The sequence below is a fragment of the Cherax quadricarinatus genome, chromosome 5, assembly GCF_038502225.1.
Source record: "Cherax quadricarinatus isolate ZL_2023a chromosome 5, ASM3850222v1, whole genome shotgun sequence".
NCBI classification, from domain to species: Eukaryota; Metazoa; Arthropoda; class Malacostraca; order Decapoda; family Parastacidae; genus Cherax; species Cherax quadricarinatus.
This window is the reverse complement of record NC_091296.1, coordinates 74,026,669-74,052,899: the sequence shown is the minus strand read 5'-3', so window position 1 is coordinate 74,052,899 and position 26,231 is coordinate 74,026,669. Positions and strand designations below refer to the sequence as shown.

Below are 26,231 nucleotides of genomic sequence, written 5' to 3'. Positions count from 1 at the left end.
TTAACAAAACGTCTGCAATGCCAAAGCTTGATCAAAAGTTTGTTGGTCCTTATCGAGTAGTTGAACATATCACTGGTAATAAGTATAAGGTTAGAGAGATTAATACTGGTCTGTATAAAGAATCGCATTTGGATCATATGAAGTTAGTATGTGATGATAATGATGTTCCAACCCAGACTAATGTGACAGACTCTGATAATCCTCCTGATCCTGTACTCTCTTCCTCTGATACTCAGTCAGACGATCAACCTGAATGTCGTTATTCCCTACGTACACGACAGGTATTGAGAAATCCTCAAGTATCATTTGTAACTTCCAATTCAGATTTGCCTCAAATACAGCATGAGTTAGCCAATGCTACAGAGTTTGATCCTCCCAGAGATGACACCCATTCTGCATATGCCAATCTTACCCTAGCAGAGTTGGGGTTAAATGTAAATAACCTGTATAGATGAATAATTACAGTATCAACTTATCAGTATTCAAGAATTTTTTTTTGTGTTCATGTTCTCTCCGCATTCTGAGAGTTAACAGTCTAGATTTGCGTGCACCGAATCTGCCTTTCTGTTAAAACTCTTTCTTTGTATATATTCCTTCCTCAGAATCCGTAGATCACATGAATACAGATCGATCGATCAAAATTTTTTTTTTTTATCACTTGTAATCTCAACGTTGAGTTCGTTGTTCATTTGTTGAGTTTTAAGTTGTACTATAGTATACCTTGTATTGCATTACAGTTTCAGTTACGTAAGCTTTCATTTCAATGTTCTACTTATGTATATATAATGTTTAATTGTTGTGTACTTTGACATTGTATAGAATCAGCCCAAGCCGTATACCTGCCATCTCTAGTTTGTATTAGTTGTATGTCGGGACGACATACGTTAGCGTCGCCGAGCTCTCAGTAGTAGTAACCAGTTACCAGTAACCAGGGTACCGTTGACTCGACGACCAACCGTCTCTGCCTGAGTCACTATCTGAATTCATATTGTGCTGACCTCAGCAGTATCAAAGGCCCCCTCACACTGGGTACTGGGCAGCCGGCTAGTCAGTATTACGAGAGGAGCGAGTGAGATAGGTACGGCTGGCAAGGGCTCTGTCCACATAACTGCAATTATACGTAATAACAGCCTACGTGAGTATTTCTTACCTAATCCACGTATCGAACTCCCACATGATATATATATGTATATATATATGTATATATATGTATATATATGTATATATGTATATATGTATATATGTATATATATGTATATATGTATATATATGTGTATATATGTATATGTATATATATGTATATATATGTATATATATGTATATATGTATATATGTGTATATATGTATATATGTATATATATATATATATATATATAGAATTGTGGAGAATAACTCACAATACAGTGCCTGAAACGCTTCACGTAATCACAAATTTCAGATGAAACCAGATGTACTCATCCAGGATGGATGCTGTCTAGTTTCCACTAGCAGTTTGTAAATTAGTTCTTTATGTAAGATAGTAGATAGTGGAACTCTGCCAATCATTTAAGTGAAGAACTTCGTGAGAGTAGGTCCTTCCTATTCAGTAGAACCATCCTAGTTTGTGTCAGTAGGTCTATTCTAGAGTCAGCTTCTCTTTTCTTATGCTTGTGCGAAGACTAAATGAGAAGTATGAACATTTCAGGGGACCACCTGAAGATGTGCAGCAGTGGGGAGTCAACATGCTGTACCGAGGTGATGGAACGGATGCTCAGTGTGGAGAGTCGCCAGGAGTTTGATACCAACCTTAGAAACCTCCTCAACCCCATGGCTGGACTCCTTGGCAAGAAGAATGCTAAACTGCATGGTAAGTTCTCTGTTCTGTAGGTTATTTATTCTCTTCCATTATTATTATTATAATCAAAAAGAAGCGCTAAGCCACAAGGGCTATACAGCGCTGGCCTAGCACTTCTCCCTTGATTATAATAATAATCCAATACAATACACTATAACATAAATTTAACATTATGGGAACCTAACACTGCTCAGACATGGTCGAGTTAGTAAAAAAGCACAATCACAAAGTGTATATTCTGTCACGGCTCCAGTTGTGACAGAAGAGCAAAAATGTATCTATGTTTATATAACTTACTAAAATAAAAGTCTATGGTATAAGATTTGCATTATGAAAAATTTGTATTACATAATTTTTTTTTTAATAGAGCCTCTTCAAGTGTGGACTGCCTGTGCGTGTATGGTGTTTTACTTCACCCAGTGTGCTTGTATAATATTTTCATTAACTATTTGTTTTTATCAAAAAGGACTTGAAGTGTATTTTATGTCACTCCAAGTAATTTTGCTAATACAGTTTTAATCTTAAATTTTTCACTGACTTCTATGTAGATGTAGGATTGATGTCATTGATGCAAGTATCGCTCACCTAGACCTGTCTTAAATCATAACGCCCTCAAATATGAAGTGATCGGCAAATTTGGACCTAGACATGATACAGCGGGTCTGTGCAGTGGGTGTGCACAGTATAAAAATTATCGAGCCCCATAATGGGAACAGCAAACCACTGGTGCTGTTTGGATTAATTTACTGGCTGCGATATGTTTTCTGGGGTAGTTTTTAATGGTTTTATTAGCTGAAATAAGCCAAATAGGTAACTTTGATTTTTTTTTGGGTAATCCTAGGTAATCTACATATATGCTGCTATGTATGACAACTTTTGTAACTATTTGTGTACCTGTACGTGAATAAACTTACTAAATAAGGTACTAGTTCTTGATAATGAAAACAACCCTCGAAGCTATAATCTAGGTGAAGCAGAGCTTGATCATACAGAATGTGAAAAAGACTTGGGAGTTATGGTAAGCAGAAATCTAAAGCCAAGACAGCAGTGCCTTAGTGTGCACAACAAGGCTAACAGATTACTTGGATTTATCTCAAGAAGTATAAGTAACAGAAGTCCAGAAGTTATTTTACAGCTCTATACATCACTAGTGAGGCCTCATTTAGATTATGCTGCTCAGTTTTGGCCCCCTTACTACAGGATGGATATAGACTCGTTAGAGAACATACAGAGAAGAATGACTAAAATGATTTACTGTGTAAGGAATCTCCCGTATGAAGATAGACTTAAAGCCTTAAATCTCCACTCTCTGGAGAGACGTAGAATGAGGGGAGATATCATTGAAGTGTATAAGTGGATGACGGGCATAAACAAAGGAGATATTAGTAAAGTACTGAGGGTGTCGAACCAGGTAAGAACCAGAAATAATGGATTTAAGTTGAATAAATTTAGATTTAGAAAGGACATAGGTAAGTACTGGTTTTCTAACAGAGTTGTAGATGCGTGGAACAGTCTTCCCAGTAGGGTGATAGAGGCTAGGACCTTGGGTGGCTTTAAGAAGAGATTGGACAAATATATGAGTGGGAGGGGCTGGGTTTGATTGGTGTCATTGGGTACGGGAGCTATTTCTTGGGTAGCTTTAGGTAGAGGTCGTTTTGATAAGGACCTGCCTTGCATGGGTCAGTAGGCCTTCTGCAGTGTTCCTCCATTCTTATGACTTTGACCGCCTGAAGTGGATTTGAAAGTAGCAGAATTATTAAATTTTTGGCGATTTTCCTGAGCACGGGCAGGGATCCTACAATCATCACCCCCCCCCCTTCCCCCATTCACAATCTGTTTTTTTTTTTTTTTAGGTCTGCTTCAGTTATTTGGATGGCCTGAACCATGACCAGTCATTCTTTATTATATTGTATTTTGTCAAGAAATTGGGTAAAACTTCAATTATCTGTGAGATATAGGACAGGCCTGGGGCCATAGTGATAAGAAGAAATGTTACTTTACTTTTATTGCTGGAATGCCTACAGTGTTTATTTTAGACTGTTTCTAAGTTGGGATTTACATATTAAATTTTGTGTAAAATTGACCAAATTACTGACTTCCCGGTACTGTACAGGGTAATTATGATAGTTGAAGGGGCAGTTTCTTGTGCTCAGTTGATAGAACAATTGATAGAACTAATGAAATAGTAAGTAATTGGGCCAATGGAATTGGCCTAAAATAGGCTTCATAGTGGGCAAAATCACCGATGCCTATTTTACCTGTATAATTCCGTAAATTTTCATCAAATTTTGCATTTTTGATGTCTTCCTTCAGTAAAGGATTCTCTACCATTTCAGAAAATTTTTTTTTCTTTTAAATTGCAATACTGTCAGCACTTCTAATTTTGGGGGGTCACAACAGTGAAGTGGTTAAAACATGAATAACTTATTTTTAGATTGATTAATAATTAATATGATTTTCTCTTTATTTTATTTATGTGATAGTAAATCTAAGTCTTGGCAATGGTTTGGTATTAGTTTCAGCAAAGTGCATGTAATTAACCTGTCCTGTCTTTCAGAGGTCTTTGCCAAGCTGCTAAATTACAGTAGGAAAAGCTTTGATGAGATGTTCAAAAAGACATATGGAATTATTTACCAGCAAAATGCCTATGTCTTCACTAAACTCTACGATGACCTGGAGAAGTACTTCAGTACTGGTGAGGTTGATCTACAGGAGACTATGGACGACTTTTTCAAACGACTTTATCAGCGTATGTTTACGGTCTTCAATTCACAGTACACTTTCAATGCGAGGTATGTGCCAAAAAATTTCCTGTAGTTTTTTAACCATTAAGGCAATTTCATTGTGCCAGGCCTGCAAGCTAAGTACAGTATAAGTTTTTGTGTACTGTATTTGTCAAATAACTGTTCAGTATTTTAAGTACCATTGCAAGACACTTGTATAATATTAAGTTGAAATTTACTTTTATATGTATTATTTTTTCAGATATTTACGATGTGCAACTCGTCATATGGAGCAGCTCAAACCATTTGGAGATGTTCCCAAAAAGTTAACAACTCAAATAAAACGCAGTTTTGTTGCTCTGCGTACGTTTGTTCAAGGGCTTGCAACAGGACGGGATGTGGTGCGAAATGTCCTCAAGGTACTGTGCTTATGACTTGTGCTTGGTCATATTTCTTATTCAGCATCTTAAATATGTTGAATTTTTAAGTGAATACAGAATGTTGTTTTAAAATGTTAAATACCAACTAATTTAGAAAGCGTTATATTTTTTCTCATGTATTTTGTCACTGGATTTGTTCAGAGGATTTGTTCCTATCTCTGCAAGTTATTTTTATTTTGTGTATGGTAATCTATTTGCTACTGTTCTCCATCCTGACACCAACTCTCACTTTGACTCTCTTCCCTCTATTTTGTGGCTGATCTCTTATCCATTACCTGTAGACAGTTCTAAGGGTCTCTGCCCTGGCAGCCCGGTTCCAGAACCAGGCCTCCCAGTTGATGGCCTGATTAATGTCTGTTGGTGATGGCCTCACACTGTCCACCATAGATACCACAGCCCTGCTGATCAGGAATTTATGTGGGGAACTTATCAAGCTCTGTCTTAAGACAGTTAGAAGTCTGTTAGCGATTCTCCTTATCTGGTAGTGAACTCCTTACCTCCATTGGTGTTGCTTCCCAGTCACTTGCAGTTGTTTTTTTTTTTTTTAACATGCAGGCCATCTTTCACTGAGGCAGGTGACCCAAAAAAGAAACACTTTCACCATCATTCACACTACCACTGCCTCACCTCTGGCAAGACAGTGGTGTCTTGCCAGAGGTAGGAGATGGCACTTGTTAAAAAAATTAGTCTTTTATGAGTAATTGTCAGAAATTTCTAAAAATATTCAGTCTGCCTATTCTTTCTTCTGTCTCATCTCATCATATTCCTTTACTATAGGTTAGGCAGGATTGAGCTCTTTATATTAAAAAATTAGTTATTCAGGGTTTTGCTATTTTACACCATATTATTTTCTCTGTTGCTGTGAGGGGTATACATGTCAGCAATACTGGTCTGTACTTTAGTGAGTCTTGTCTATTTCACTTTTTGAAGATCAGTACTGTGCAGTTTTCTAGCTTTGTATTAGCTCTCTTGTCTCCAGTGATTTATTTTAGATCCCTGTTAGTGTTTTGCATAGCATCTCATGTCTTGGTATTATAATGAGATTTTATTGTGGCTCATTACTTATAAGGAATACAGTTCTGTAAGATTTTTTTTTTTCCACTGTCACAACTGCTACTATATGTGCTTTAGGATTGCTTTGTAAGATTGGCTTCCTTGGTTCTTGTAGTTTTCTACTTCTGACGTAGACAACTAGATAAGATTCAATATAATTTGGCATATTAATATAGAAGTAGGCTATGAATGCTGTGGTACATCCCATTCTAGTACCATGAGTGATACTCATCAATTTGAAAGTTTCTTTGTTATTCTCAGCTATGATATTGCCAGTTGTGCTGTGGTTATTTCTTAATTTGCTTATTTGTGGAAAAATATGTTTCTATAAATTTATGTGACCTAACCAAACTTAAAACAAAAATATGTTATTGATTGTGTTAAAGGAAATGTTAAAAAAGTTATTCTGGTCGTGTCATTAGAAAGTTAATATACATAGTCAAATGGCAGTATGTTGTATAGGAAAGGATAATTTTTTTTTTTTTCAACAAGTCGGCCGTCTCCCACCGAGGCAGGGTGACCCAAAAAAGAAAGAAAATCCCCAAAAAGAAAATACTTTCATCATCATTCAACACTTTCACCACACTCGCACATTATCACTGTTTTTGCAGAGGTGCTCAGAATACAACAGTTTAGAAGCATACACATATAAAGATACACAACATATCCCTCCAAACTGCCAATATCCCAAACCCCTCCTTTAAAGTGCAGGCATTCTACTTTCCATTTCCAGGACTCAAGTCCGACTATATGAAAATAACCGGTTTCCCTGAATCCCTTCACTAAATATTACCCTGCTCACACTCCAACAGATCGTCAGGTCCCAAGTACCATTCGTCTCCATTCACTCCTATCTAACACGCTCACGCACGCTTGCTGGAAGTCCAAGCCCCTTGCCCACAAAACCTCCTTTACCCCCTCTCTCCAACCCTTTCGAGGACGACCCCTACCCCGCCTTCCTTCCCCTATAGATTTATATGCTTTCCATGTCATTCTACTTTGATCCATTCTCTCTAAATGACCAAACCACCTCAACAACCCCTCTTCTGGCCTCTGACTAATACTTTTATTAACTCCACACCTTTTCCTAATTTCCACACTCTGAATTTTCTGCATAATATTTACACCACACATTGCCCTTGAACAGGACATCTCCACTGCCTCCAACTGTCTCCTCACTGCTGTATTTACCAGCCAAGCTTCACACCCATATAAGAGTGTTGGTACTACTATACTTTCATACATTCCCTTCTTTGCCTCCATAGATAACGTTTTTTGACTCCACATATACCTCAACGCACCACTCACCTTTTTTCCCTCATCAATTCTATGATTAACCTCATCCTTCATAAATCCATCCGCCGACACGTCAACTCCCAAGTATCTGAAAACATTCACTTCTTCCATACTCCTCCTCCCCAATTTGATATCAAATTTTTCTTTATCTAAATCATTTGACACCCTCATCACCTTACTCTTTTCTATGTTCACTTTCAACTTTCTACCTTTACACACATTCCCAAACTCATCCACTAACCTTTGCAATTTTTCTTTAGAATCTCCCATAAGCACAGTATCATCAGCAAAAAGTAACTGCGTCAATTCCCATTTTGAATTTGATTCCCCAAAATTTAATCCCACCCCTCTCCCGAACACCCTAGCATTTACTTCCTTTACAACCCCATCTATAAATATATTAAACAACCATGGTGACATTACACATCCCTATCTAAGACCTACTTTTACCGGGAAGTAGTCTCCCTCTCTTCTACACACCCTAACCTGAGCCTCACTATCCTCATAAAAACTCTTTACAGCATTTAATAACTTACCACCTATTCCATATACAGCAGGGCCCCGCTTTACGGCGTTCCGCTAATACGGACATTTCAAATATGACCAAAACTCGATATACGGCTCCCCCCACCTGTCTTTCTAATACGGTCACAGCTGCCCACCGAGTTTGTTTACATTCTCCCTGAGCACATCTCCTTATTATGTCTGGAAACTTTCCAAAATTTCAAGTGTTTTAAAGTTATTGTATATTTTATATGTATTGTACTTGATAATTAAACTTGTGTACACCTGTACCTAAATAAACTTACACACTGTGCTGGCATGTAGGTACACATTAAAATCACTAAGTCTCTCTACTCTTCATGCAATAATAATAATAATAATAATAATAATAATAATAATAATAATAATAATAATCTCTTGGGCGCATTAATGTCGCATATTACGTTAATATAGACATTTCCCTTAATCTATCTATGATATTTTTTTCAAAATTATATAAGAAACACATTATGTAACACACAAACATGATACATGCACCCACAGTATAAAAATTTATACAAATATATATGAGATGTTTACCAAACGGTTTGTAGAAGTGTCGGAAGAATTACGTTTTCTCTAGCCCGTCACCTGTTACTAGGGATAACTGTAGAAAAATATTCCTTTCGTATGCCTTCACTTTATAGCTATAATTTTGTACTAACTTGTACACAGTGTAAGAGTATTTGTTTCGTGATTTAATTATTATAATAATAAAATATTATAAGGTAAAAGTTTCACAAACTCTTACAAATGTACATGAATGAACTAAAACTGGACACGTATTAATACCGTCTATTTCGCCTGACCGAGTGATCGTCCACAACCTGTTCAGTTTGTTTGTTTACGCTGTCTGAGCTCGGTGTATCATTAAATGTTGTATATTACGTTAATATACACATTTTCATTAATCCATCCGTGATATTTTTTTCAAAATTATATAATAAACACGATACATAACATAAATACATAACATATGTGTAGAGAACCTAGGATAACCCAAAAAAGTCAGAGTGACTTACTTCCATTGCCTTCACTCAGAGCATCATTTCTTCTCAAAATGATGTTACATGAGAATGGGAGTGTTCTTCTTTATTTATTCTACCGTATCAATGTAGAGACAACCTGTACACAATGTAACTTGTACACAAACCAGACGTGTACACTTCGTTTACAAAACTTACCTTTGCCTGGTTTGTTTACATAACTCTGCACCTGTCCTCTCTCATGCACTCATTCTTTCTCTCTGGTATGGTAGCCTGGCTGACTACCATACATACCACACTTGATTTTTTACAATAAATACTACTCATCTCACCCTATATTTTAAGGTAAGTAATGAGTGAACTGTATATACATTTTATCGCTCTGGGATGCTTAAATATCATAGAATAGTATGTGTGGGTGGGGTGGCCTGGTATGGTAGCCTGGCTGACTACCATACATACCACACTTGATTTCTTACAATAAATACTACTTGTCTCACCCTAGATTAAGACTATAAATATTTTAAGGTAAGTAATGAGTGCACTATGTGTGTATTGTACTTTTTTATTGTTTTTTTGATGTCTGGTTCTATTGCTAACATAATATATGTTAGTGTAAACTTGTTATCTAGTGTTTGTATGCATTTGTAAGTGGAAAAAAAGGGTGTTCCACTTTACGGCGGTTTCCGCTTTACGGCGGTAGCCTGGAACCTAACCCGCCGTATAAGTGGGGCCCTCCTGTACTTGCAACATCTGCCACATTGCTCCTCTATCCACTCTATCATATGCCTTTTCTAAATCCATAAATGCAATAAAAACTTCCCTACCTTTATCTAAATACTGTTCACATATATGCTTCAATGTAAACACTTGATCTACACATCACCTACCCACTCTGAAACCTCCTTGCTCATCCGCAATCCTACATTCTGTCTTACCTCTAATTCTTTCAAATATAACCCTACCGTACACTTTTCCTGGTATACTCAGTAAACTTATTCCTCTATAATTTTTACAGTCTCTTTTGTCCCCTTTCCCTTTATATAAAAGGACTATACATGCTCTCCGCCAATCCCTAGGTACCTTCCCCTCTTTCATACATTTATTAAACAAAAGTACCAACCACTCCAACACTATATCCCCCCTGCTTTTAACATTTCTGTCATGATCCCATCAGTTCCAGCTGCTTTACCCCCTTTCATTTTACGTAATGCCTCACGTACCTCCCCCACACTTACATTCTGCTCTTCTTCACTCCTAAAAGATGGTATACCTCCCTGACCAGTGCATGAAATTACTGCCTCTGTTTCTTCCTTAACATTTAAAAGTTCCTCAAAATATTCTCGCCATCTACCTAATACCTCCATCTCCCCATCTACTACCTCCCCTACTCTGTTTTTAACTGACAAATCCATACTTTCCCTAGGCTTTCTTAACTTGTTTAACTCACTCAAAAATTTTTTCTTATTTTCATTAAAATTTCTTGACAGTGCCTCTCCCACTCATCTGCTCTTCTTATAATACTTCTGCTTTGTAAAAACCTCTCATAAGCTACCTTTTTCTCTTTTATCACACCCTTTACTTCATCATTCCACCAATCACTCCTCCTTCCTCCTGCCCCCACCCTCCTATAACCACAAACTTCTACCCCACATTCTAATACTTCATTTTTAAAACTATTCCAACCCTCTTCAACCCCCCCACTACTCATCTTTGCACTAGCCCACCTTTCTGCCGATAGTCGCTTATATCTCACCCGAACTTCCTCCTCCCTTAGTTTATACACTTTCACCTCCCTCTTACTTGTTGTTTATTAATATTTGGTCAAAACTTGATATGTTTGTAAGCTCCCTTTTTTATGTGATATTTTATATGGTACAGGTGAACCCAAGCGTGAGTTGTGTCCATGAATTGATGAGGATGACTCACTGTGCTACATGTGAAGGTCACCAGGGAGTGGTGCCATGCCTACCATACTGCCAAGATGTTATCAACCTCTGCCTGGTTCACCACCAGCCTCTCGTATCACACTGGACTGCTTATGTCGGTATGTATTTATTTTATTACCCTATTGAATTAGGTGTGAAGAAGAGTCCTTCTTCCGTTAGCCATGTGGACTGGGTCACCATCTGGAAAAGACCCGGGCTGGGACACATACCAGCAAATCATTTAAGTTCAAGCCATGTGTGTTTTAAGTGGCAACTAAAATGCCAGGAGCAAGGGGATATTAGCCCCTTCTGTATAAATTGCTAAATGCAAAAAAAAAAAGAGAAAAACTGTTTCTTCTTTTTCGGGTCACCCTGCCTTAATGGGAGACGGCAGTAAAGTTAAAAAAACTGAAACAGGTCTGCTGGTATGTTCTTCTTCTGTTATTTACTAATTGTTGTGTAGGTAGAAATAAAAATTAGCTACACCAAATACACTTTGGCAATGTCATTAAAAGCATTAATTTTTGCTGAGACCTGAGAGTTTAGTAGTGTTAATTCAGAAGGCAGGCTTAGGGAGTCGATAAACCTTGTTTTAAGTGTTTATTATAGCTGGTGTAAAATTATTTTTTCTTGAATATCAGTATACCAATTTATTTTATACAATTGTATGATACTTTCACACTTTGCATTGAAAACATTGAAATTTTCAAGCATCAGTGTGAATGAATTGTATGATAGTTTCACACTTTGCATTGAAAATACTGATATGTAGAATACACTTTCCCAAAACATCTGTGAGGAAGGTGTGTGTAAGAGGTTTGCTGTGTGAAAAGGGTGAGTAATGGAGGAGGAGGAGGAGGGGGGATGGAGGGTCTTGACGGAGGAATGGGAGACAGGAAATAAAGGGAAGTGAGAAAATAAGAGGATACAGTTGCCTTGGAGTGAGGTGTTGAGTTTGTTTGGTGCATTATGAATAAGTTAGCGCTGATAAATGAGTCTGGGGTGAGTGAATGGTGGCAGTCACCTCACACACTATTCACCAGCAGTGTCCAAATGGTGGGGAATGGTGTTGGTGTCTGTGATGGTGACTGTGGTGATGTCAGGGGTGATGATGTTCATAGTGACTGTGGTGGTGAGGGAAGTGTTGGTGGCAACTTACTACTCTTTTAAAGGGTTCCGTGAAACTCATTTGTTTTTCGGCCTAAGTAGCAGGGAAATTTCTTTTCCTCAAAATTTGTTGTGAATTACAGCCTATGACTTGCAATAAATTATAGCTATGGTATGAGCCTTGATTTATAATTGTGACTGATATCTGTAATACCGTATTGGGATTTATGTCTGCACTATTTGTAGTATTGTCTGCATTACTGTGACTGATTTCTACCTTCCTGGAGTCTACCTGGAGGCCATTCTGAGGGTCAACGCCCCTGCGGCGCAATCCTTGACCAGGCCTTCCGGTGGATCAGGACCTGATCAACCAGACTGTTACTGCTGACCCCACGCATTCCAACGTATGAACCACAGCCCGGCTGACCGTAGCTAGTTGCTGGTTGCAGAGCTGGCTGATAGGTAATGGCAGTAACAGACAGTTAAAAGCACTGAATAACCAAACCACATAACCAAACTGTGATGGCTACATGGGGCAGTGAGTCAGTAGGAAAGACTGGTCCTAGGTCATGTTGCAAGGGTAAGAAACCTTCAAAGCCGGCCACAGCTATATCATGCTATATGTTTACATTGCTTTAATATTTTTCTAACATGCTTTACCTGGGTGTACCACCCCTTACCTTTGCAGGGGTTGACAACTCCTGTACCTGCTGTTACACTGTTGTACCAGCGCTGTAGCACCTAACAGGGGGGAGGTAGGGAGGGCTGAGTGCCATCCATAAAATGCCATGATCAAGTAGTGTGTGTGTTTTAGGGCAGCCCTTGTAATTAGGCCCACCAGTGTACCAAGACTGCTGTAATGGGTCAACCTTGCTTATATCTGTTTATTAACCTTTCCTGCTGCCAGGGTACTTCCTCAGAGGGAGGGGGAGAATAAATGAGGGAAGGAGCAAGTGAGAGAGAAGGTGAATAAAGGAAAACTGAGTGAAGCAAGGATGGAATAAATGGATGCAGTGAGTGAGGGTGGGATGGAGGGAAGGACTAAAGAAGGGAAGAATGTTAGAGAGAAAGAGAGGGAGGGAGGGAAAGAGAGAGAGGAGGGGGAAGGGAGAGAGAGGAGAAGGGAGAGAGAGGGGAGTAGAGACAAACTGTGAATGTTTTGTTATGATAAAGAGCACCATTTTGTCTGTGAGAGAAGAGTTTATGAACATTATGCTGTAGCGAAAAGGTTAAGCCTGTCACTGATGTCTTTGTATATAATAATAGCAACTTGTGGAGGGGACATGCATTGAAATAACAGTGTGAACCATGGTGAAGTAACTCGGCTACCAGGGCACCAGTATTTACTTAGCTGCCTTTCTGCCAGAGAGTTACAGCTCCTGGACCCATCTTTTGACTACTGTGATGATTTACTCCTCTCACATATACGTACTTGTAAATCTGTGTCTGAGCCAGAATTGACTAGTATTTGTCCTGGCACCTCTGCTGTTTCTCATCCATATAGCAGATAGATCAAAGCACCCATCACACTTTCGTATCATCATTTGTAGATGACGCTAAAATAAGCATGAAAGTCACTATGGTAGAGGACAATGAAAAATTATAGTATAGTATAGTTAGTAGATGGGGAGAGGGAGGTATTAGGTAGATGGCGAGAATATTTTGAGGAACTTTTAAATGTTGAGGAAGAAAGGGAGGCGGTAATTTCATGCACTGGCCAGGGAGGTGTACCATCTTTTAGGAGTGAAGAAGAGCAGAATGTAAGTGTGGGGGAGGTACGTGAGGCATTACGGAGAATGAAAGGGGGTAAAGCAGCTGGAACTGATGGGATCATGACAGAAATGTTAAAAGCAGGAGGGGATATAGTGTTGGAGTGGTTGGTACTTTTGTTTAATAAATGTATGAAAAAGGGGAAGGTACCTACGGATTAGCAGAGAGCATGTATAGTCCCTTTATATAAAGGGAAGGGGGACAAAAGAGATTGTAAAAATTATAGAGGAATAAGTTTATTGAGTATACCAGGAAAAGTGTACCGTCGGGTTATTATTGAAAGAATTAGAGGTAAGACAGAATGTAGGATTGAGGATGAGCAAGGAGGTTTCAGAGTGGGTAGGTGATGTGTAGATCAAGTGTTTACATTGAAGCATGTATGTGAACAGTATTTAGATAAAGGTAGGTAAGTTTTTATTGCATTTATGGATTTAGAAAAGGCATATAATAGAGTGGATAGAAGAGCAATGTGGCAGATGTTGCAAGTATATGGAATAGGTGGTAAGTTACTAAATGCTGTAAAGAGTTTTTATGAGGATAGTGAGGCTCAGGTTAGGGTGTGTAGAAGAGAGGGAGACTACTTCCTGGTAAAAGTAGGTCTTAGACAGGGATGTGTAATGTCACCATGGTTGTTTAATATATTTATAGATGGGGTCGTAAAGGAAGTAAATGCTAGGGTGTTCGGGAGAGGGATGGGATTAAATTATGGGGAATCAAATACAAAATGGGAATTGACACAGTTACTTTTTGCTGATGTTACTGTGCTTATGGGAGATTCTAAAGAAAAATTGCAAAGGTTAGTGGATGAGTTTGGGGGTGTGTGTAAAGGTAGAAAGTTGAAAGTGAACATAGAGAAGAGTAAGGTGATGAGGGTATCAAATGATTTAGATAAAGAAAAATTGGATATCAAATTGGGGAGGAGGAGTATGGAAGAAGTGAATGTTTTCAGATACTTGGGAGTTGACGTGTCAGCGGATGGATTTATGAAGGATGAGGTTAATCATAGAATTGATGAGGGAAAAAAGGTGAGTGGTGCGTTGAGGTATATGTGGAGTCAAAAAACGTTATCTATGGAGGCAAAGAAGGGAATGTATGAAAGTATAGTAGTACCAACACTCTTATATGGGTGTGAAGCTTGGGTTGTGAATGCAGTAGCGAGGAGGTGGTTGGAGGCAGTGGAGATGTCCTGTCTAAGGTCAATGTGTGGTGTAAATATTGTGCAGAAAATTCGGAGTGTGGAAATTAGGAGAAGGTGTGGAGTTAATAAAAGTATTAGTCAGAGGGCTGAAGAGGGGTTGTTGAGGTGGTTTGGTCATTTAGAGAGAATGGATCAAAGTAGAATGACATGGAGAGCATTTAAATCTGTAGGAGAAGGAAGGCGGGGTAGGGGTCGTCCTCAAAAAGGTTGGAAGGGGTAAGGGAGGTTTTGTGGGCGAGGGGCTTGGACTTCCAGCAAGCGTGCATGAGTGTGTTCGATAGGAGTGAATGGAGACGAATGGTATTAGGGACCTGGCAATCTGTTGGAGTGTGAGCAGGGTAATATTTAGTGAAGGGATTCAGGGAAACCGGTTATTTTTATATAGCCGGACTTGAGTCCTGGAAATGGGAAGTACAATGCCTGCACTCTAAAGGAGGGGTTTTGGGATATTAGCAGTTTGGAGGGATATGTTGTGTATCGTTATACGTATATGCTTCTAAACTGTTGTGTTCTGAGCACCTCTGCAAAAACAGTGATTATGTGTGAGTGAGGTGAAATTGTTGAATGATGATGAAAGTATTTTCTTTTTGGGGATTTTCTTTCTTTTTGGGTCACCCTGCCTCGGTGGGAGACGGCTGACTTGTTGAAAAAAAAAAAAAGGTTTTCCAGTGGGCAGTTGAAAACAACATGACATTCACTGGTGATAAGTTCCAGCTGCTTAGGTATGGACAGAATGAAGAACTCAAAAGGAATACTATATACAAAACTCAAGAGGGTCACCAAATAGAACGAAAGGAACATGTAAAAGACCTGGGGATAATTATGTCAACTGACCTTTCTTTTAAGGAATATAACAAGGTAAAGATCACAACACCCAGGAAGATGACAGGGTGGGTATTGAGAACTTTCAAAACAAGGGAAATAATATCAATGGAGACACTCTTCAAATCGCTAGTGCTCCCTCATTTAGAATATTGCTCAGTGCTGATGGCTTCATTCAAAGCAGGAGAAATATCAGAGCTGGAACAAAAGCAGAGATAGTTTACAGCTCGCATTAAGCCAGTAAAGCACCTAAATTACTGGGAACGTCTTCAGGTCGTACTTATTTGAGCAGAGGCGAGAGAGATACCTGATAATATACACCTGGAAAGTACTCGAGGGGCTGGTGCCAAATCTGCACACTCCCTTGGCTGCAAGGGTATGATGATTACCCTTGCAGTTAAGACTGGATTTTCAAGCAAGATGCCCTCCATCGAGCAACTTTACCAACAGCTTAAGGAAGAATTGAGGATGGCGAAGATGGAGATTCGGCGACTGTCCGAGGAAAACAAGAAGATTCGTAGTAGTCCTCCTGTTTTGAGTCCTCAGGTCAAGAAAGGAAACTGGTCAGTGGCTGGACAGCAGGGAACGAAGTTGACGATCAAGAAGACGAATGGAAAGGTAGAAACGATGAAGAAGAAAGAGTCTGCCGTGGAAACTGTTGCGGAAACATCTAATACATTCTGTGCTACCCAACGAATGTGAGTCGACTACTGGGAACGTCATGACGAACGACACCAAGGAAGGTAAGAATATTGTTGTTGTTGGGGATAGCCAAGTTAGGTATATGGATAGGGTGTTCTGCTTGAAGGACAGGAGTAGGAGACAGAGGGTTTGCTTTCCTGGGGTTGGGATGGAGGATATTGTTAGCCGTCTGGATGACATCATGAGAGGTAATGGGAGCAATCCTATTATCTGTCTCAGTGCTGGAGGCAACGATGTTGGCAGACGTAGGAGTGAAGACCTGATTAGCAGGTATAGGTCAGCAATAGAAATAATTAGGAGGAAGGGTGGGAACCCTGTCATATGTGGTATTTTGCCAAGGAGAGGAGTTGGAAATGAATGGTTGTCCAGGGCAATTGGTGTCAATTGCTGGCTGGACAAATACTGTAAGGAAAATGCGGTAACATTCATTGACAACTGGGACCTCTTCTATGGCAGAAATGACATGTATGCCAGGGATGGGGTTCACTTATCTAGGTCTGGGGTGGGAGCACTGGCAACTGCAGTGGAGGGAGCTGTTAGGACTTTAAACTAGGAATAGTTAGTGGTATGGGTTTTGGCAGGAAAACAGTGAAGTCCCAGTGTAGTAATATTATGAGTTCTAGGGGAACTAGTAATAAGCCGAATGAGGTAGATATTGAAAAGCCAGTGACATTGGGTGATAAGGACAGTAATAGGTTTAGTAGAAAAACAGAAATGAGCAGGAAAGGTAAAGAGAAAGGAGAGTTTCAATGTTTATTATGCTAATAGCCGTAGTGCTAGGAATAAGATGGACGAGTTGAGATTAGTTGCTAGTGCAGGTAACATTGATGTATTTGCCTTAACTGAGACGTGGTTTAATTCAAAAAGTCGGGACATGCCTGCGGAATGTCACATTCAGGGTTTTAAATTGTTCCAAGTAGATAGAAGTATCGGGAAGGGGGGAGGGGTGGCATTGTATGTCCGAGATCGCTTGAACTGTTGCATAAAAACGGGTATTAAGTCTGAAGTAACACATACAGAGTCTGTTTGGATAGAATTTTCAGAGGGGCATGAAAAACTGATTTTAGGAGTGATATACCGTCCCCCAAACTTAGATAGGGGCCAAGGGAGGCTACTATGGGAGGAAATTGTTAAGGCCACAAGGCACGATAATGTAGTAATTCTAGGAGACTTTAACTTTAGTCATATTGATTGGAATTTCTTGACTGGGAATTTAGAATCATACGACTTCTTAGAAGTAGTTCAGGATTGTTTTTTGAAGCAGTTTGTGACAGAACCTACAAGGGGAAATAACCTGCTTGACTTAGTTCTGGCAAACAATGAATCCCTTGTTAATAATTTAGAAATTTCAGAGGAACTGGGTGCTAGCGACCACAAATCAATTACATTTAGCATTGAATGGAAGTACGATAGTAGCAATAACTCAGTAACAGTCCCGGATTTTCGCTTAGCAGATTACGATGGGCTTAGAGAACACTTATCTGTTGACTGGGGTAACGAAGAGAGCTATCAATATGACAGTTTTCTGAACACTATACATGAGGCTCAAAGAACGTTTATCCCATATAAAGAAATTAGATCAAATAGAAATGACCCAAAATGGATGAATAATAGGCTCAAATATCTACTAGGGCATAAGAAAGGAATTTATAGGCATATCAAAAGAGGTTAGGGTCATCTTATGAATCAGTATATTGACATTAAGAGGGACATTAAAAAGGGGATAAGAAAAGCTAAAAGGGACTGTGACATTAAAGTTGCTAGGGATTCTAAAACTAACCCAAAAAGTTTTTTTCCAGGTCTATAGAACAAAAGTTAGAGATAAGATAGGTCCCCTTAAAAATAACTATGGGCATCTTACTGACAAAGAGAATGAAATGTGCTCGATTTTAAATAATTATTTTCTCTCGGTTTTTACACAGGAAGACACTAACAATATTCCAGTAATTAATTTTTATAGTGGGCTAGAAGAAGATAAATTATGTAACATCACAGTCACTAGTGAAATGGTTGTGAAGCAGATAGACAGACTGAAGCAAAATAAGTCAACGGGTCCTGATGAGGTTTTTTCAAGGGTTCTTAAGGAATGCAAAAATGGAACTCTGTGAACCATTAACTAATATTTTTAATTTATCTCTTCAAACAGGTGTAGTGTCTGATATGTGGAAGATGGCTAATGTAATTCCTATTTTTAAAACAGGGGACAAGTCGTTACCATCAAATTACCGCCCAATAAGCCTGACCTCAACTGTAGGCAAATTACTAGTCAATTATAGCTCAGATTATAAGAAGCCATCTCGATAAGCATAGCTTGATTAATGATACTCAGCATGGATTCACAAGAGGCCGATCTTGTCTAACTAATTTATTAACTTTCTTCAGTAAAGCTTTTGAGGCTGTTGACCACGATAAAGAGTTTGATATTATTTACTTAGATTTTAGTAAGGCTTTTGATAGAGTTCCGCACCAAAGACTGTTAAAGAAAGTGGCAGCTCATGGCATTGGGGGAAAAGTGCTCTCATGGATCAAGTCATGGCTCACAGACAGGAAGCAGAGAGTGTCCATAAATGGGGTTAAATCTGAGTGGGGATCTGTAACAAGTGGCGTTCCACAGGGATCAGTCTTGGGCCCGTTGTTGTTTATAATATACATCAATGACCTTGATGAGGGAATTACTAGTGATATGAGCAAATTCGCCTTTGTCACAAAGATAGGTAGGATAATTGATTCAAACGTAGATGTTAGGGAACTTCAGGAGGATTTAAACAAACTATATTCTTGGTCAGAAAAGTGGCAGATGCAGTTCAATGTAGATAAATGCAAGGTTCTGAAGCTCGGGAGTGTCCATAACCCTAGCACTTATAAGTTAAATGATGTAGAACTTAGCCATACAGATTACGAAAAGGACTTGGGGGTTATGGTGAGCAGCAACCTTAAACCAAGACAGCAATGCCTAAGCGTACGTAATAAGGCAAATAGATTACTGGGATTTATATCAAGAAGTGTAAGCAACAGAAGTCCAGAGGTCATACTGCAGCTTTATACATCATTAGTAAGGCCTCACCTAGATTATGCAGCTCAATTCTGGTCTCCATATTACAGAATGGACATAAATTCGTTAGAAAACATTCAGCGTAGAATGACTAAATTAATACATAGCATTAGAAATCTTCCTTATGAAGAAAGATTGAAGACTCTTAAGTTACATTCACTTGTTAGACGAAGAATGAGGGGAGACCTGATCAAAGTGTATAAGTGGAAGATAGGTATTAATAAAGGGGATATTAATAAGGTCTTGAGGATATCTCTCCAAGAGAGAACCTGCAGTAATGGATTTAAATTAGATAAGTTTAGATTTAGAAAGGACACAGGAAAGTATTGGTTTGGAAATAGGGTAGTTGATGAGTGGAACAGTCTACCTAGTTGGGTTATTGAGGCTAGGACTTTGGGTAGTTTCAAATTTAGGTTGGATAAGTACATGAGTGGGAGGGGTTGGATTTGAGTGGGACTTGCACATCAGAGCTTATTTCTTGGGTAGCATTGAAAATTGGGTTGGTCAAATGTTTTGTTAGTGGGATAAATTGTAAAGGACCTGCCTAGTATGGGCCAACAGGCCTGCTGCAGTGTTCCTCCTTTCTTATGTTCTTATAACAACATACTGGAGTGAGAGATATGGGAGGAAGTGTAAAATAAACTCAGTGAGGAGCAGGGGTGTGGTGGAGACAATAAGGGAACACTGTATCAACATCCGGGGTCCCAGACTATTCAACATCTTACCAGAAGATATCAGAAACATGGCTGGAACAAGTGTAGAAGCCTTCAAGAGGAAACTGGACAAGTGTCTTCACCAGGTACCAGATCAACCAGGCTGTGATGGATATGTGGGGTACTGGGCCTCCAGCAGCAACAGCTTGTTTGATCAGGCAAGCACCGGACAAGCCTGGCCCATGGCCAGGCTGAGAGTAGTTAAACTCTTGAGACTCTTCAAAGGTATATCAAAGGTGTGTGTGTTTGAAAGGGTTAATGCTTTGATACGCTATTGGAGTGTGAACAGGCAATATTTATGAATGGATTTAGGGAAACCAGCAGTGGCATTGCTAGGGTTGGTATCACCCTCATGAAATCCAAGGGTGGGGGATGGGGGGGGCAGTAAAATCTAGTTACGTCACTACTGCATGCCCAGTGATTAATGTTGAACAATGAGAACGTTTAAGGGCTACAAAACGAACAGGAGAATACTTCTCAACTTTATTAATGATAAAATAAATAATCATAGTAATATTGAGGACACATAAACTCAAATACCACTTTGAGTACAATCAACAGATCCTACATTTATTCATCTTCAACAATGCAAAAAAAAAAAAAAAAAAAAGAAAACAAAAAAACACATGAAAAATAAAGAAAAACATTAGTTCCAATTTGACCTTGAGTACAGGTAACATGTAATAAAGTTGGTAGAATTACTGACAATATGTAAAGTAAAAGGACACAAGTGCAACTAATGTGACATTTATTGTGGCAACGTTTCGCTCTCCAGGAGCTTGATAAAGCTCCTGGAGAGCGAAACGTTGCCACAATAAATGTCACATTAGTTGCACTTGTGTCCTTTTACTTTACATACAGGTAACATCTCAGTGAATCTGATCATACATTTCCTTGCCTTCAATCCTGCAAAATCATCTATTACATCATCAAAATCAGTGATTTTCCCTATATAGGCCTATTTGTACTCTGTAATCATATAAGAGGCTATAGAGAAATGAAGGATTTTTCTCTTATGTTACTGTAGCACTGTTTTGGGCATTAGTGTCACCTTCTTTAGAGGCTCTGTGGTGTCACCCAGGTTGACCCCCTCCCCCCTAACAATGCCACTGGAAACCAGTTAGCCAAACTTAAGTCCTGGAGGTGGGAAATACAGTGCCTGCACTCAAAGGAAGGGATGAGGGTGTTGCAGGTTGGAAGGGTCATTTGAACTGTGATGTTAGTGCACTTCTGGCAAGACAGTGATTAAATGAAAAATGGGGAATGTGTTTCCTCCCCTTTTTTTTGGGTTATCCTGCCTCAGTGGAAGACAGCCGGTATTTAAAAAAAAATTATTAGTTATTGTTATTTTCATCTGTGGAAACATTTTTTGCAGATGCAATGGTGAGTGTGGGAGAAAGGCTAGAAAATCCATTTAACATAGAAAATGTGGTTCTGCCAGTAAACTACAAGGTGTCTGATGCTATCATGAACTTCCAAGAAGCAGGAAATGATATATCTACCAAGGTGAGACTTGCCTTATAAAATGTGATCTTTAGATGGTGGCTGGGTCCAGTAATTATCTGGATAGAATTTGAAATTGCAGCACATTACAGATATAAGTTTTAATTATAGCTCTTCTTTGTGCTGTTGAATTGAAATATTGTATCATCATTGTACTCTAGGTAGTAAGTTGGTAGATAGCAGCCACCCAGGGATACTACTGTCCTGCCAAGTGAGTGTAAAATGGAAGCCTGTAATTGTTTTACATGTTGGTAGGATTACTGATGTCTTTTTTCTGTCTCATAAACATGCAAGATTTCAGGTATGTCTTGCTACTTCTGCGTACACTTAGGTCACACTACACATGCATGTACAAGCATATATATACACACCCCTGTGTGTTTTCTTCTATCTTCTTCCTAGTTCTTGTTTTTGTTTTTTTCCTCTTATCTCCATGGGGAAGTGAAACAGAATTCTTCCTCCGTAAGCCATGCGTGTCGTAAGAGGCGACTAACATGCTGAGAGCAAGGGGCTAGAAACTCCTTCTCCTGTATACTTTACTAAAGTTAAAAAGAGAAACTTTCGCTTTTTTTTTTAGGTCACCCTGCCTCGGTGGGATATGGCCAGTTTGATGAAAAAAAAAAAAAGTGTACTGTATACAGTATATTGTTTTTCTTTGGAACCCCCACTTATTTAATAGGTGGTTTTATGTACAGTTTTATCCAAATGTTTGCCACTGATGTTTTCTGATGCTGCTTTTATTTTTAACCCTTTCACTGTTGAGACCCCTGCTCACAAACTTGCTCTCAGTGTCGAAGAACTTAAAAAAAAAAATTAATATGAAATGATGGAGAACCTTTTTCCAGTGGTAATGACACCAAAAGTACGAAATTTGATGGAAAATTTACGGAATTATACTCTCGCAAAGTTAACTGCCTTGGCGATATATAGACATTGGCAATTTCGCCTATTTTGAGCCCTATTTTCTGCCAATTCTATTGTTCCAGTCAACCAAACTCATAGCTATTTCACTAGAACTCCATTTGTCCTATCGATTGCGTACAAGAAACCGCCCATTTACTAATTTCAGCTACCCAATAAAGTGGTCAGAAATTGGCAATTTGGCCAATTTCACACAAATTTCAAAAGAATAAACAATGCAGACATTCCTGGCACTAAAATAATATTTTCTCTGTTCATTAGTCACATCTCCAGGCCCCTCTTATATTACTCCTCCTTTCCATTTTGAATTTTTATTCACACAAAAAATAGAAGATTTACTGTTATGCAGACTACTGCATTATTGTAATAATTGTATAAATGTCAACCTATTCGTGACTGCATATTAGACTGGCTAGTTGGACATGTATTGGATGGTGATGTCATTTGTTTATCTTGAACATTGGCAGAAATTGAACATTTCCACTACTTTGAGCTCAATTTCAAGGTGTTTTTTCTGTAATATATCTTTCATTCTATTTCTGTAATATATCTTCCATTCCATCAAGTGAATCCAAGAAAAGGAGAATACAACCATAAATACTATATGAAAATACACCTCAAAGTCGGCATCTTACACCAAAAACACGGTCGGAGTTTTTTTCTCGTGCACACTGGCCATGCAGACCCATTCTCTCACATGTAGGTCTACCAACTTTCTCTGCTAGATTTGAAGCCGGTAGAATTTTGGTGTATTTATACAACACCAACACTGGCTCGTAAGCCATACTAATACGATACTGACAGTGAAAGGGTTAAGAACTTTAATTTTTACTATTATTATAAATCTTGCAAAATCTGAAGGAAAGGCAAGTTTATTTAACCCTTTGACTGTCGCAACCCCCAGTCCTGAGGTGTCTCCTGGTGTCGCAAAATTAAAAAAAAAAAAATTATTTTTTCTTATGAAATGATAGAGAATCTTTTCCCGATTGTAATGACACCAAAAAAACGAAATTTGATGGAAAACTGATGGAATTATGCTCTCGCGAAGTTAGCGACCTCGGTGCTGTTTACAAATCGGCGATTTCGCCCACTATGAGCCCTATTTTCGGCTAATTCCATTGTTCCAGTTGCCCAAACTCATAGCTATTTCTTTAGAACTCCATTTTTTCTATTGATTGAGTACAAGAAACTGCCCATTTACCGATTTCAACTACCTAATAATGTGGTCAGAAATTTGCAATTTGGCCAATTTCACGAAAACTAAAAAATGACAATTTCAAAATAAGGTCCAGAATGAACAATGCAGATATTCCTGGCTCTAAAATAACATTTTCTTTGCTCATCAGTCATGTCTCCAGGCCCCTCTGATATTACTCTTGCTTTCTATTTTGAATTTTTATTCAAACAAAAAATAGAAGACTTACTATTATGCAGACTACTGCAATACTGTAATAATTGTATAAATAACATCAATCCATTCATGACTGTATATTAGAATGGCTAGTTGGACATTTATTGGACAATGGCATCATTTGTTTACTTTTGAACATTGGCAAAAATCAAACATTTACCCTACTTTGAGCTCCATTTCTGGGTTCTTTTTATAGTAAAATCAATCAAAATCACCTCTATTTCTATAATATGTTTTCCATTCTATCAAATGAGACCAAGAAAACGAGAATACAACCATAAATACTATACGAAAATAGACCACAAAGTCGGCATTTTAATTAAAAAAATCGGTCGGAGTTTTTTTTTTCTCATTATGCACTGCGTGCTCGAGGATTTTTTTTATATGGTGCACACTGATCACACAGACCCATTCTCTCACATGTGGGCCTATCAGCTTTCTCCTGCTTGATTTGAAGCCGCTAAAATTTATGAGTATATATACGTCAAACACGGTACCTCGTAAGACGTATATATACGGCCGCGACAGTCAAAGGGTTAATATAAAAATAATTAACTGAATATTATTTTAATTACCAATTGGTCATGTTTCACCAAAGCAGATATGGGATAGCAATTTCTGGACACAATGAAACAGTCTGTATTCTTTTTACAGAACTTTCCTCTTGCTTAAAATCTTTGATGTATTGAATTTTTTTTTTCTTGATACTGATTATCTTGCATATATTGTTGCCTATAAATTTATGGGCTTCCTTAACCCTTTTGTTGTCAAGACCCCATGCTCACAAACTTGCTCTCAGTGTCAAAGAATTTAAAAAAAAAAAAATTCTTATGAAATAATAGAGAATCTTTTTCCTATGGTAATGAAACCAAAAGTACGAAATTTGATGAAAAACTTACGGAATTACACTCACGAATTTAGCAGTCTCAGTGCTATTTACACATTGGCTATTTCACCAACTTTGAGCCCTATTTTTGGCCAATTCATTTGTTCCAGTCAACCAAACTCGTAGCTATTTCGCTAGTATTACTTCTAATTTTATCGATTGAGCACAAGAAATTGTCCAGTCAACTGTTTCAACTACCCACTAAAGTGATCTGAAACTGGTAATTTGGCCAATTTCATACACAGTTCAAGGAAGGCCAGTTTCAAAATAGTCCAGAATTAGCCCTTTCAGGGTCCACAGGCCCTCTCAGAGACTTGTTCTCAGGGTCCCCCAAATTTCAAAAAAAAAAAAAAATATTTTTTCTTATAAAAAGATAGAGAATCTTTTCCCGATCATAATGTCACCAAAAGTATGAAATTTGATGGAAAACTTACGGAATTATGCTCTTGCGAAGTTAGCAGTCTTGATGATGTTTACGCATTGGCGATTTTGCCCACTTTGAGCCCTATTTTCGGCCAATTCCAATGTACTAGTCGACAAAAATCATAACTATTTCGCTAGAACTCCATTTTTTCTATCGAATGAGTACAAGAAACCACCAATTTACCGATTTCAACTATCCAATACAGTGGTCAGAATTTAGCAATTTTGCCAATTTCACACAAATTTCAAAAGATGCCAATTTCCAAATAGGGTCGAGAATAAACAAGAAAGACATTCCTGGCACTAAAATAACATTTCCTCTGTTCATTAGTCATGTCTCCAGGCCCCTCTTACATTTACTTTCCACTTTGAATTTTTATTTTCACAAAAAATAGAAGATTTACTGTTATGCACACTACTGCATTAGTGTAGAAATGGTATAAATAATATCGGCGCACTTGTGAAAGAATATTAGACTCACCAGTTGACGTGTATTGGACGCTTAGCATGATTTTTTTACTTTTGAACTTTGGTAAAAATCTAACATTTCTGCTACTTTGAGCTCAATTTCAAGGTACTTTTCATTGTAAAACCAGTCAAAATCATCTCAATTTCTGTAATGTGTCTTCCATTCTATACAATGAGACCAGGAAAACTAGAATACAACAATAAATACCATACGAAAATATAGTGCAAAGTTGCTGTTTTAATCCAAAAACACGGTCAAAGTTTTTTTTCTCATTACTCACTCTGTGCTGCAGGATTTTTTTTTATACTGCGCACACTGACCACATAGACCCATTCTTTCATATGTAGGCCTACCAGCTTTCTCTCACTAGATTTGAAGGCGCTAAAATTTATGAGTACTAGTACGTCATGGACCCTGGTGCGTAAGCCGTACTAGTATGGCCGAAACCCTG

At 38.4% G+C, this 26,231-nt stretch overlaps 1 protein-coding gene across 2 annotated transcripts in view; it reads left to right on the top strand.

Annotated features, from left to right (window-relative positions):
- dlp (glypican dally-like) overlaps positions 1 to 26,231 on the top strand; it is a 477,280-nt gene that overhangs the window by 438,975 nt on the left and 12,074 nt on the right. For both annotated transcript variants that reach the window (XM_053771625.2, XM_053771626.2), the window contains exons 2-6: positions 1,685 to 1,846; positions 4,392 to 4,626; positions 4,820 to 4,976; positions 10,757 to 10,922; positions 21,543 to 21,673. In XM_053771625.2, coding sequence (XP_053627600.1) covers positions 1,685 to 1,846; positions 4,392 to 4,626; positions 4,820 to 4,976; positions 10,757 to 10,922; positions 21,543 to 21,673 — 851 coding nt within the window. The remainder of the gene's footprint in view (positions 1 to 1,684; positions 1,847 to 4,391; positions 4,627 to 4,819; positions 4,977 to 10,756; positions 10,923 to 21,542; positions 21,674 to 26,231) is intronic.